Genomic DNA, 12,537 nt, shown 5'->3' on the forward strand with positions numbered 1-12,537 from the left:
AAGAGAAAAGATTATAAACGTTAACATGTAAATATGAGGGGGGGGGTGGAATATTGCATAGATGGAAGTAAGAGTGGTCGTGTGATGTTGCTAAATTTCATGGATGTACAATTAAAAAAAAACACACTCGGACACATTTCAAATAATAGTTTTATTAGTCACTGGTGATGGGCCAAAAGCTACAAAATGAAAAATTCTAAAAGAATGAAATGTTCATGGTCAAGTATGAATTTTACTGGTACAATAGGAAAACTCATTGATTATTTAATCAATGAATAAATATCTGCTTCTGTCCTATAGCCCACTTCAGTAAGACTGTCACAGGAGCAGTAAATTTTCGAGCCCTTCCCATTTTGTGTTTTTTTTTCCGGGGGGGGGGGGTAATGTGCAGTGGTGATAGTTTGCTGTATAATGTCATATTATGCAGTGAGGTGCTTCATGTGCTCACACTGCGATCGGAAAGAATTCACAATTTCTTGCTCTTCGGGTTTCATCGCGTTTGGCATCTGCCGAGCCTTCATGTCTTCGGTGAAGATCGAGTTTCTTCGGGTAGTTTCGGCTTCCCGATGGTGCTTTGCTCCGGCAAGATGAGCAATCTTTGACCCGGTAGAATACTGGAGATCGTGTAGCTCATGCTCTCGATCCTTTTCCTGTGTTTATGAGAAAAAAAAGATCGGATTGGGGAAGAATGTTTTCTTTTATATCCACACTATTAAAGATGACTTGAGTATTTATATTACGGGAGATATTATGGTCTACTGACGATAAAAAGTCTTTATGCCATTTTATTTCATTTGCTTATTTCAGTAAAAATGGATGAAAAAAGTTTTTTTAACATGCAAATTGGAAACACAGATTTGCCATACAATTTTTATACTTAAATTGTAAGTACCTACTTTAAGATCTAAAGGGGTAAACGTTAGTAATTTTGTCAAAATGTGATTTTCATACTTTAAGGTGACTTAATGGAATATAACAGTATTCCCTTTCAAGGAACAACATTCTTCTAGAACCTTAATTTCACAATTTCTAATCTCATTAACCGTGCTTAATTATTTTGGAGAAAAATTAGTCTTATGAGATTATTGTCATTATCAATGTTTGCTCTTTTAAGGAAGGTGACAATAGACGAACCTGAGCACGAATATTATATGAAGTCAAATCAACTGATGATAGATTGATTGTTGAACCGCCCGGTTGTAGTTTACCACTGTGAAGAGCGATTGAACCGCGTCGTAAATTGGACAACCGCGTCGAATTCGCCGTCTGCATCAGTAGACTGTTCTTCCGCGATACTGCAACGCCGGCGGTGCGGCTCTCGGTCTGCCAGCATGCTTTACGCGGAGCTAGGCTTTGACGGCGTGCCGCTCCGCCGACGCCACCGCCAGTATGAACTCTGGTGACGCTGGCTTTCAACGCCGACGTCGGATGAGGGTTGTGATGTTGTAGGTGAGTTTGATTCAAATTGACTGTGAAATTGATTGGTAGATAAATGATTATAAAAAAAATCTTCATTTTCAATTCTATTAAGGTAGACCAACAACTATAATAAAATTCGCGAATTCTGACAAAATTGTAATTAAATAATAAGCAACAAAATCGTAATCGAAAATACAATCTTACTATCAGGGCAGGTTTTATAAGGACATCGGGTTCCTTAGATTTTACAAGAGTGAAGAAGAGAGGAGAGACAGATGGGAAGAAAATGTGAAGAAAAAAGAAAGAAGAGTGTATATAAAAAGAAAGATGGTAAAGGTCACGTAAACTCAATAAAAAAGAACCCTATAATTTAATTCAAAATAATACGACGTCACCATTATGTCATTTGCCCCTCTCCTGCTCATTTCTCTCTTCCGTCGGGCTACACATTGTCTGGGGTTTTTTTTTTCGTGCATATTTTTATCCAATAATCTTTTTAGACTATACTTATAGAAATTGTTGAGAAATGAGAAAAACCATCACTTGAAATAAAAACTTAACGAAACTGAAACTGGATATAATCTTACTATTAGTTTGACTGAGTTGTACACTGATCCTGCGTGCAGCGGGTCCCTTTAATCCTATAGTGTCGGGTGCAAAATTATGAGGTCCGTGGCCAATAGGCGTGTCCAGATTTTTATGGACGCTCATTGGACTCTCTCCCGTTCTGATTTGAAAAAGGATAGAATATCACTTGTGGCAGTGGCGTCTGCAATGGCAACGGATGGTTTTTTTTTTTGGGGGGGGGGCATTTTATTGTTTTCGCCAACATTTAGGGGGGGGGGATGGAGAGTGGATGTATTTATCATTTTTAGCCCTGAATAAGACACATTTATATATTACATGAGTTCATGACTGAACATTGATCATAAAGACAACTGAAATGTAAGGACGTGAAAAAAGTGAAAGTTTGTTTTTAAGCTGACAACATCACAATGTTTAAGGTTTCTAGAAGTAGGGACCATAATTACGTAATGATATACAAATCAACCAAGACCAACGTAATCAAACCTTAATATTTTAAAGCCTCCCCCTCGCCTCACTCCTATGACACCCTCATCCTCATGCGATTACAACCTTATAGGTCTTTCCCAAAACTGGGTCCCGTTGCATAAAAGTTACTATTATGGTAACTTTGCCATCCAATGGTAACTACCATGGTTAAGGAAAGGATGACCATCAGCCAATCAGAATCAAGGATTTCATCCAATTAACCATAATGGTTACTTTTATGCAACGGGGCCCTGGACCAGCAAATCTATGATTTCAGTTGCAAGCCATTATACTTACGCATGTCTGATAGCCACTGCTTTCAACACGTCCGTAACGACGGCACTCCCTCCAGCCTTCTTTCCCGCCTCTTTTTGTGATTCAGAAAACCCATGCTCCACACTGGTATCCAATGATACGGTATGTCTACCCTTCTTGCTGCACGATTGTAACATCGCATCTGCAGAGAAAAAAAAGACAATGGATGAACAGTATAGTTCTGACAGAATGTAAATATATTGTTGCTTTATTATCAGAATTCCAATCGTCAAAAAGAGCATTGCTTGACATAGCGAATGATGTTTACCAAATTTTACAAAGTCATGTCAACTGATTATTTCCTCTTTTTTTTTTTTTTTGGGGGGGGGGGTCACTTTACTTCAGCTGGATCAAATAATATATATGCCCTAACAGAAATGATATCTTCGGTGCAAATCATTATAGTACGTCCAAGATGGTCTCATGTCTGGGGAACTTTTCTCTCTTTGGAAAAAACTAAATCTGTTCTTTGTTAATACCCACCGAACAAAGGTGGGTTCACAAAGTGGCACTTCTCATGTGTATTACTTTAGCCCCCCCCCCCCCACACACACAGTCACACCCCCATGTTTAGTTATAAATCCATGCTTTGTAAAATTATGGGGCGTTGGAAAGAAAAAGTTACGTTCCATTCCGAATCAAGCTCAAGTCCAAGCGCAAGACTTCATTAATAACAATTTGTAGTTGTTTTGCGTTCAATATAAGGGAGTCTTCACTCTGCAATGCACGACAGATTCAAGAACACAGTAATATTGAAAATGCCCTTCAAAATGATGGCTGGCATGTCTTTGTCGAAACTTGGTGAACCGGAACAGCAAATCCTTCCTCAGTTTCGGAGCTCAGTCGTTGTCCAGAGTCCAGGACGAAACTGCTGTTTTGATTCATCGATTTTCGACAAAGACTTCTTGGCTGTTTATTGTCATGAAGGGCATTTAAAAATACCTTTTCTATTTTCTTGAATTAGTTGTGCGTCATGGAGCGAAAAATGTATCTTATTATATAACTAGACTGTCTTGCAATGCCCCATTAGTGATTTTGTGTTGAACCTTCATCTATATTAGATGTGAACATACCAAGGGATGCACCCGATGAAGCAGGTACACATCCTTCGCCAACAACTCCGCTTTTGTATTGTGACGTCATAGTAGGTGCTGACGTCATGAGTGTATTTGCTGTGATGGTTGGGTGTGCTAACCACTCCATTTTACCAAGGTCACTCAGTTTGGCTCTCCTTTGGGGATCGGGGACGAGCAGTGCATGAACAAAGACGCGACAATCTGTTGAGAGACGTAATAATGAAATAATGATACACATTTGTTAAGATATCAAAAAAAATATATATATAAGATCTCTCAGTATTTTTAAAATTCAATTTTCAAGTTTGTTACTTCATGAAATCCATGGATATAGGTCTGACATAAACTAGCAAAATATAATACAATTTCCCTTTCTCGTGGGCCACTTCTAACTTCAATCATTGTTAAAGGCAATTAATAATTTTCCCTCGAACTTAAACATCATACTCATGGAGGTGAATAACAGTAGACGGTCCGCCTATACATTATTTCCAATAATCATTATCTTTCAAAGCCCCTCCCCTCCCCCCCCCGTCTATTTTCTCCTCTATTTCTCCCCCCCCCCCATCTCTTGGTCTAGTACAAATTCTGACTTGCCTTTTGAGACAGAGTTTGGGAAGCATAGTTTCTCTTGTCTGTTGTAGATAGAATCCAGAAGGATGTCTAGAGAATCTTCGTGGTACGGCAGACGTCCACATATCATAGCATACAACGTCACACCTGGTTATATAAAGAATTTGAGATTGAAAGAATCCAAGATGAGATGAGGATAGACCGAAATGGAGACAGTAAAAAAGAAACTAAAAGAAACTTTCATGATAATAATGATAAAGAAAAAGTCATCAATTTTGCGGGGTGACTTAGTAACATATAAAACTGATAGAAATTGTAATAAATCGTTAAAAGATGTAAAGTATACGAAAGAAATGATAGATCAACAAAATGACATAATAAAGACTATGAATAACAGACCAATTTTGAAAGACTTGATACCAAAACCATGGGCGTCACTTCGACTTTTAAGGACTATTTGACATGTAAAAAAATTATAGAGGGCATACGGATGACAGTATGGATTGTGTGAGCGGAAAGTGTGATTTTTTTGGTTAAAGACTTGACATTTAAGCTCTTTTTTGTAATCATGAACACAAAATTTATTTAACTATAGAAAATTAACGCGAGCACGATCACAAGCCTAGATTGAAATGCTTGATATATTAAAAAAAGATTTCAACGACTATTTCTAGGAATCCATCGAAGGGAATACATATCTCAATAATAACGGGTGCGCGAACTGACATTTTTTTTGTTAAGAACTTAAAACGGAACATTTTAAACTCTTTTGTAATCATAAATAGGTTCCGTGTGAACTGAGATTCCTCATACTAACACGAAAAGGAGCATATTAGCATTGTTAACATGTAGGAAAATTATAACGCGCATGTTTGTCAGTAAATAAATTAACCGGAATAGACTTCTAAATATCTGGAGATGGGACATGGCCTATATTTTGTCCCCCACCCTTATGTTTTGTTTGGGGGGCGAATTGACCCCCTATTCTGACGCCTATGCCCATAACAGTTCAAAAACCCTTTTCCGATTCGATTTTGAACACTGTTCGGACCTTACTGGTCTAGGAATGACTTTGAATGTGTTTTCTTACCCATACTCCATAAATCAGTAGGTTTTCCTTCATACGGATCACCTTCTAATATCTCTGGAGCTACATATCCCATCGACCCACATGCTTCCGTTAGCTTCTCTCCATCTGCACACGTAATTGCAAACCCAAAGTCTGAAATAGGAAAGAATACTTCAGTAATAACGAAATATAACACTTCTATTACTCAGAGGTATTTCCTTTAGGTTTTTGTATATTGTCAGAAAAATTATTCATATTTTCATAGCTATCGTTCACAAACGTATATGATTGGTCAAACTTACAAATCAGATTGTGAATAATTTTAGGACCAAATAATCTTTGTCAAAACAAACTAAATTAACCAGGATGTATTAAAAGATTTGTTGTTAAAGCCAATACGTTTTGAACGTGTACTTTATACACGAAAGATAAAGCTATTGAACATGTTGGATTCTTTCTTCTTTGCTTTCCTGTCGATGATCGGCTCCGTAACACAAATATTAGCGATCAATCGCTAAATAAACTGACCAATCAATATCAATGTTACTTGCGCATTTGGTTTAAAATACTGACCAGGAACCAATCAGTGCGGTTCTTTCATATTTGCAATCCATCGCAAACCTTTGTGTTACGGAGAGCCTGTCTTTATTTCATTTTTTGATCGTGTTGATTATTCTTCGTTCTGTTTTATCTTTAAGCCTCATGATACCCACATTGCAAAAAAAGTTACTGGTTACGTGGAGGGGGATAAAACCGTGCATTCTCGTCGGCTTATGCTTTATATATATTTCTACCTCATTTTCATACAAATTCATTTGCCTTTTAAATCCTGCTTCTGAACCTTACCGCATAACTTCAATCGATAATCCTCGTCGAGTAGGAGGTTGCCACACTTGACGTCACGGTGAACGATGTCGATAGAATGAAGATATGTGATGGCCGACTGCAGCTGATGATACAGAAATCGAGCCTCAGGTTCAGATAGATGACCATGGTCTGAGGGCAAGAGGGGCAAGAGGAATTAACTTTGAAGTTAAAATCATCAGTAAAATTAATATCGTCACAAATAGTAGGCCTCATATAGTCCTACTTTGGTCAAGTAGTGTTGGTTTGGATTATCTCGCGAGGTAACATACAGGAATAAAATGAACTATAATAACATGTCTCCTGCTATTTGCTTGTTGAGAGTCAATACAGATCGACGAATCGGACAAACCGCCCTTTCACACGAAAAGAAGTCGTAATTTGAATGATGATTCCAATGGAAAATAATGCTCATGACGAATATTTAGCACGTGTGAAACCAAACTTGAACTTGAACATGATTAGAATAACGAAAGCTAATCACAGTCACAATCGCAATCATTATTACAATGATTATTCAAGATTCACGTGTGAAAAGGCACTGTACAGCTTATGGCGGCCATAATTGGAAGGCTTCCAAAGAAGAACAGGAATTGAAGGGTTATGCAATAAGCCAGGTGCATTGCGATATCAGTGCATACTTGGGCTTGCAAGAAGCTATCCAGTCAGATTACATATAGCTGCGCACGTTCCTCATTGTATAACCCATTGAATGTACTTCTTTTGAAGCCCCATCCCCTCCCATTCTATTTCGTCTATATTGAAATAATCAGAATGCTATACTTATCGTCAAAAAATTATGAGGGATTTGTTCGCTCCGCGACGTACGGATTGTTTAAGAACACAGTAAATGTGTGAAAGTGTTCGTCAAATAATGACAATGAACAGCTTGGAAGCCTCTGTCGAAAATTGGTGAACCGGAACAGCAGTTACGTTATAAGCTTCGGAGCTGACGAAAAAAAGTGCAAATGTTTCGTTTCTCCAGAGTCCAAAACGAAACCGCTGTTTTGATTCATTAATTTTCAACAACTTCTTGGTTATTTTTTCCTTGTCATGAAGGGCATTTGACAATACGTTTTCTATGTCTTCGTACGTCGTAGAGCAAAAACTCTCTACATGTGTATTCACATTTCATCCATACTTTTTAAACAAAGGGTGCTCGTAGAAATGAGATTCCATTTTAAAAAGCATTACTGCTTTACCGAGTTCACAGGAACGTATCCCACACTGTAAAGAAACCAACTGCCAAAGAATAAAACTTGGTATATTATGTAACTGGAATTCCACGCGTGATACACTATTGAACATTACGTGAGGATGATTTATACCTGCATGTATCCTGAACGAAAGAGGGATATACGGTTTGTTCCCATCAAGGATAAATTTGTTTTGCATTGTATTTTCATTCGTCCATTTCAGTTCGTAATAAAAAATAACGCAATAAGAGTATAAATGCAATATAAATTCGTATAAATATCAAAAGAGATTATCTTAACCTTGTTTGTTGATATATGAACGAAGATCGCCATTAGGCATGTAATCCATGAGGATGAAGCCTTTACGATTGGTTAGTAGTACCTCAATCACACCTAACTGAACTCAGAGAAGAAAAGAAAGAAATGAGAGGAGTAGAGAGAGAGAGGGGGGGGGGGGCAGAAATATAATTGTTGAAAGGAAAAGAGCAAGTTAATCGGGGGAGAAAGAAACTTCAATTGAGGAATAATGAATAAAATACAAACATACCGATTTTTGTTAGTGTTGTCGTCTTCGGATCTTTGTACATTCTCATATGACAAAGCTTGCCCGACTATTTTAAGTTAACTCACTTTTCTAGTATGTGAAGTACAACAACAAACATTATGCAAATAAAAAATATATACATTTACATGGTAAGGATTTTTTTTTCAATACAGTAAAGGATTTTGAATGCGTGTAACAAGGCCAGAAGAACGACCAGGATAAAAAAAGCAGGATTGTGTTAGTGATGTTTTGATGAGTGTTTCTTACATTTTCATTGTTGTTCATGGCAGTCTAATATGATTTTCGGTGTGTAAAAAGTGCTTCATCATTATGAATCATTATCATTGATTATCAATATTGAGCAAAGCATGGTACCATTATTACATCACTCACCACATGATCATGACAAAGTTTCTTGAGGATGAGAATCTCGCGCGGGAAGAATTGTTTCTTGACGATGTCGGGAGCTTTCAATTTACAGAAGATCTTCATGGCATAGTCACAGTTCCGCTTCTTACTGTAAACTTTCTTCACCTTCATTAAAGAGAAAAATATCTAATTACATTATTTTTTCATTGTTTCATGTATCTCTACAATTTGCTATGCGTATTTTCATTCTTCAATTAGCGAAATGTCCCAAACTGAAACGAGATGTTAGTAGTTACTGCAAAGACGAAAGCGTATTTCTCCAGTTGATTGATGCCAATATTTAATGCAAGATTATCCTTGACATGGTGGAATATTTAACGTAGGCCTATATTTTATAGGTTTAGAAATTTTTATTTTGATATGCTTTGATAAGAATAATCTCAGTCGCCCTGTTGGATAGTCAGAAAGGCGATATGCCTACATTTAACCTCTGAACAAGATGATGGTGGTGATGATGATGGTGATGATGGTGGTGGTGATGATGGTGATGATGGTGGTGATGATGATGGTGGTGATGATGATGGTGGTGATGATGATAGTGATACTGATAGTGATGATAATGATAATGATGGCGATGATGATGATAGTGATGATGATGGTGATAATGATGATGATGGTGGTGGTGGTGATGATGATGGTGGCGGTGATGATGACGATGATGGTGGTTGTGACGGTGACGGTGATGATGATGGATATGTTGACGGTGATGTCGATGATACTGACTGTGATGATGAAAGTGGTGGTGATGATGATTTTGGTGATGATGATGGCGATGTACATGTAGATGATGATAGTGATGACGATGGTGGTGGTGATGCCTAAAAGGAAATTAGTTTCATTTATTTATGATACAATATCGATAATTCCCAGTTTGCTTTTCTTGGGCGCATGGTAATAATTTCTTACCTTAAAGTATTGTCCTCTCCCAATAGTCTCTCCCATCACGAGATCTAATCCCAGTGTATCTAGGGGCGACACTTTCTTATTCGGTAAATATATGTTTCCTTTCTTGGTTAAACTCGGCACCTCATCGGTATACAGAACTTGATCATTCCCGCGGGGTTCCATCTCATTTTCTTTCTTATTTTTACGTTTTTCTTCATTACTCATGTTTTTTTTTAATCTGTTTTAAAAATGAATGCACTTTAAACTATAAACATTATGTAAAAAAAACCTTGATTTTGATTTTTGTTATAAGACTTTTCTTGGTGTAATGAGACTGATAGCTGTGTTGGCGTAGCCGTGATTGTGGGTGTAGTAACCAAGCATTTTCTTCAACGCGTTTGTTGCGTCACAATACAGACATCTGATCATTGCGCAGATTGCATTGTTACGCCATTTTGCGCAAACGATGATGTGGATTGTGTGTGTGTGTGTGTCACTCATCTATCACCGGTGTGTGTACGGGATTAATATGATACTTTTCATTATTTTCACCAATGGATATCGATCGGTGTTCATCAGGGGCCGCAGAAGCGGGGGGGGGGGTGGCTGGGGGGTTTCAGCCCCCCCCCCACTTATTTCCAAAACTATGTACAAAAACGTAAAAATGACCATTCTGATTGTGATTTTTTTGCATGGTCAGCCCCCCCACTTTGAAAACCGTTCCGCGGCCCCTGTTCATGGTGGGGGGGGGGGGGGGGGTGACTGACACAAATTTTGTTCTCTGTGAGGACTTTTATTCATTATTCTTTAAGTTTAAGAGGGTGGTGGGTCATTGATGTAACGAATATGACATACAGGGCAAAGTTCATTAAAAGCTGTGTGTAAGCGAAACGAGAAAGCAAAAACAAATCTAATTTTGAGATGAGCATAATTTTGACATGATATTTCAAAAACATATATCTCACCGTGTTTCTATTACTTTTCTTTCTTTTATCCTTTCTTTGTCGTTTAACTTTTTTGGGTGGTCCATGACCCTTAAGCCCCACATCTGCACTCCACGGGGGGATGGGGGGGGGGGTAGTCCTAAAGTCTCAATATTTAAGTGTATGCTATAGCAAGTTTATTTCTACAACAAAACTAGGTACTACCTACCTGTACTAGATCCATAATGCGAACACGAAGCGCGAGTTGATTTTTTGGGTGAAAGATTGACCTCAAAATGGGCTATTTTCAAGATTACATGGTTATTTCACTTATAAGCACTCTTTCTATTGTATGTTCCTCACTTATTTTACATCATGAACCAAGATGAAGAATACTAATGGAGCGCCTCTGGCAGTCTCACCTACATTATAATACGCCACTCAATATAGCAGCAGTGCTGACTTTGAAAACAACTATAAAATATAAATTTAAAAAAAATACCATTCATATGATGACACAATACTACGTTCATTGACCCTAAATGACATTTGACCTTGATCATGTGACCTAAGACTTGTCAGTGATACTTGATTACCCCTATGTCCACAATTCTCTTTGCAGATGACCTTCTTTTATTCCGTGTTATTTCTTCTGATGCTGACGAAATCATAGTCCAAAATGACTTAGATAGTTTGATACAGTGGACTGCCAGTAATGGTATGTCCTTTAATGCACAGAAGACTAAAGTTATGCATGTGACCAGGAAGAAAAGAATCCAAACTCCTCATTACTATTTAGGAAACGCATGCATAGCATCCGTATCTTCATTCTTGTACTTGGGTATTACAATTAGTTCAGACCTATCATGGAACCCACATATTGAATCAATTGTCTCTAGGTCGAACCGTCTGCTTGGTTTTATCCGTGTTGTTGCACGTGGTGCTTCTACCAATGCCATTTTTGCATTGTATAAAGCTCTCATCTTACCAATCCTCGAATATGGCATTCCTGCCTGGCACCCGACGACCTTAACTCAATCTAGAAAATTGAAAAGATTTAGCGTGCGGCAACCCGCTTGGCTCTCAAGCAGAGGCGAGGCGAAATGCCGTACGATGAAAGACTTCTGGCACTTAACTGGTCATCACTCACATCTCGTAGGGACAGTGCCTATCAGGTTTATGTGACTGTGAATCTCTTCTTGAAAACATACTCATTAACCCACGTCATATGGAAGTTCTTTCCTTTCGACATCTTTCTTCTAGGACACAATCCCTTTTCTGCACCCCCTCCAGAAGACTACCTCGACTGTGGGATACACTACCCAACGACATCAAGGATGTTGCTGTTCTTTCTCCTTCTACTTTCATCAGGTCTGTAAAGCAAGCAATTCTATTTCCTGATTAGGACTATTATGCTTTTCTACTTTTTCTGCTTAATACAATGATTCTGGTTCTGCCTTGGAGACATTTCCTTTTCATTATCTCTGCCTCTCTTTCTCTCTCTCTCTCTTTTCTCTCCTTCTTACTTTGTATAAATTATCTCTTTCTCTCCAATCAAAATTATGCAATTATACAATATGCACTTAATGCATGCTTTTTCTCTAGATTTTATCTTGTATTTTATCTTGTAAATTACCTTAATTATTTTAAGACTTGTACAGGGATACTCTTATCCTTCCTCTTTATCTCCTCGATTCGTTAATCCAAAGCTGTATCTTATCCCCATTTCCTATCCTGATGAGTTTTATTGTGTTATCATGTTTTTTTCCCCATTCCATCCTACTTTGGATTTCTACCCCCCCCCTATTTTTTTCCGAACTCCAGTTACCCCAGATCTGCTTAATCTTATATATTTGAATTCCTAATTTCTATTGCAAGTTTATTTAAAATGCCCCTTTCTTTACTGTTCAGCACCGAGGTGTTAATTTTTTACTATGTTATATCCAATTTTGCAGTGGTATTTTTTTCTATTGCTTCTCAAGACTTTCTAATTAATTATTTTGGCACCCTTTTCAGTATATTCCCTTTTTTAACGTGCAATATTTTGTGTAAGAGTATATATTTTATTTATGTCTTGGGAGCGGCATGTGTGGGGGCTCATGCCTTCGGGCAACAGTGATGTATTTCGCTTTTGTGCCCCCTGACCCACATGCCGTTCCCGCATTTCTTTGCATGTTAATGTACTGTAAAT

The 12,537-nt window shown here is 37.9% G+C and overlaps 1 protein-coding gene across 1 annotated transcript; it reads right to left on the reverse strand.

The window, feature by feature from the left end:
- Positions 1 to 132: 132 nt before the first annotated feature.
- Positions 133 to 8,640, reverse strand: LOC129270475 (uncharacterized). Its single transcript, XM_064105801.1, has 10 exons — positions 8,503 to 8,640; positions 7,866 to 7,962; positions 6,352 to 6,501; positions 5,527 to 5,658; positions 4,461 to 4,583; positions 3,861 to 4,064; positions 2,770 to 2,929; positions 2,007 to 2,146; positions 1,135 to 1,469; positions 133 to 650 (listed from the first exon to the last, which is right to left on the reverse strand). The coding sequence occupies exons 1-10, from the start codon at positions 8,599 to 8,601 to the stop codon at positions 420 to 422; spliced, it is 1,671 nt and encodes a 556-aa protein (XP_063961871.1). The 5' UTR covers positions 8,602 to 8,640; the 3' UTR covers positions 133 to 419.
- Positions 8,641 to 12,537: the final 3,897 nt, after the last annotated feature.

Source organism: Lytechinus pictus, chromosome 10, assembly GCF_037042905.1.
Source record: "Lytechinus pictus isolate F3 Inbred chromosome 10, Lp3.0, whole genome shotgun sequence".
Taxonomy (NCBI): domain Eukaryota; kingdom Metazoa; phylum Echinodermata; class Echinoidea; order Temnopleuroida; family Toxopneustidae; genus Lytechinus; species Lytechinus pictus.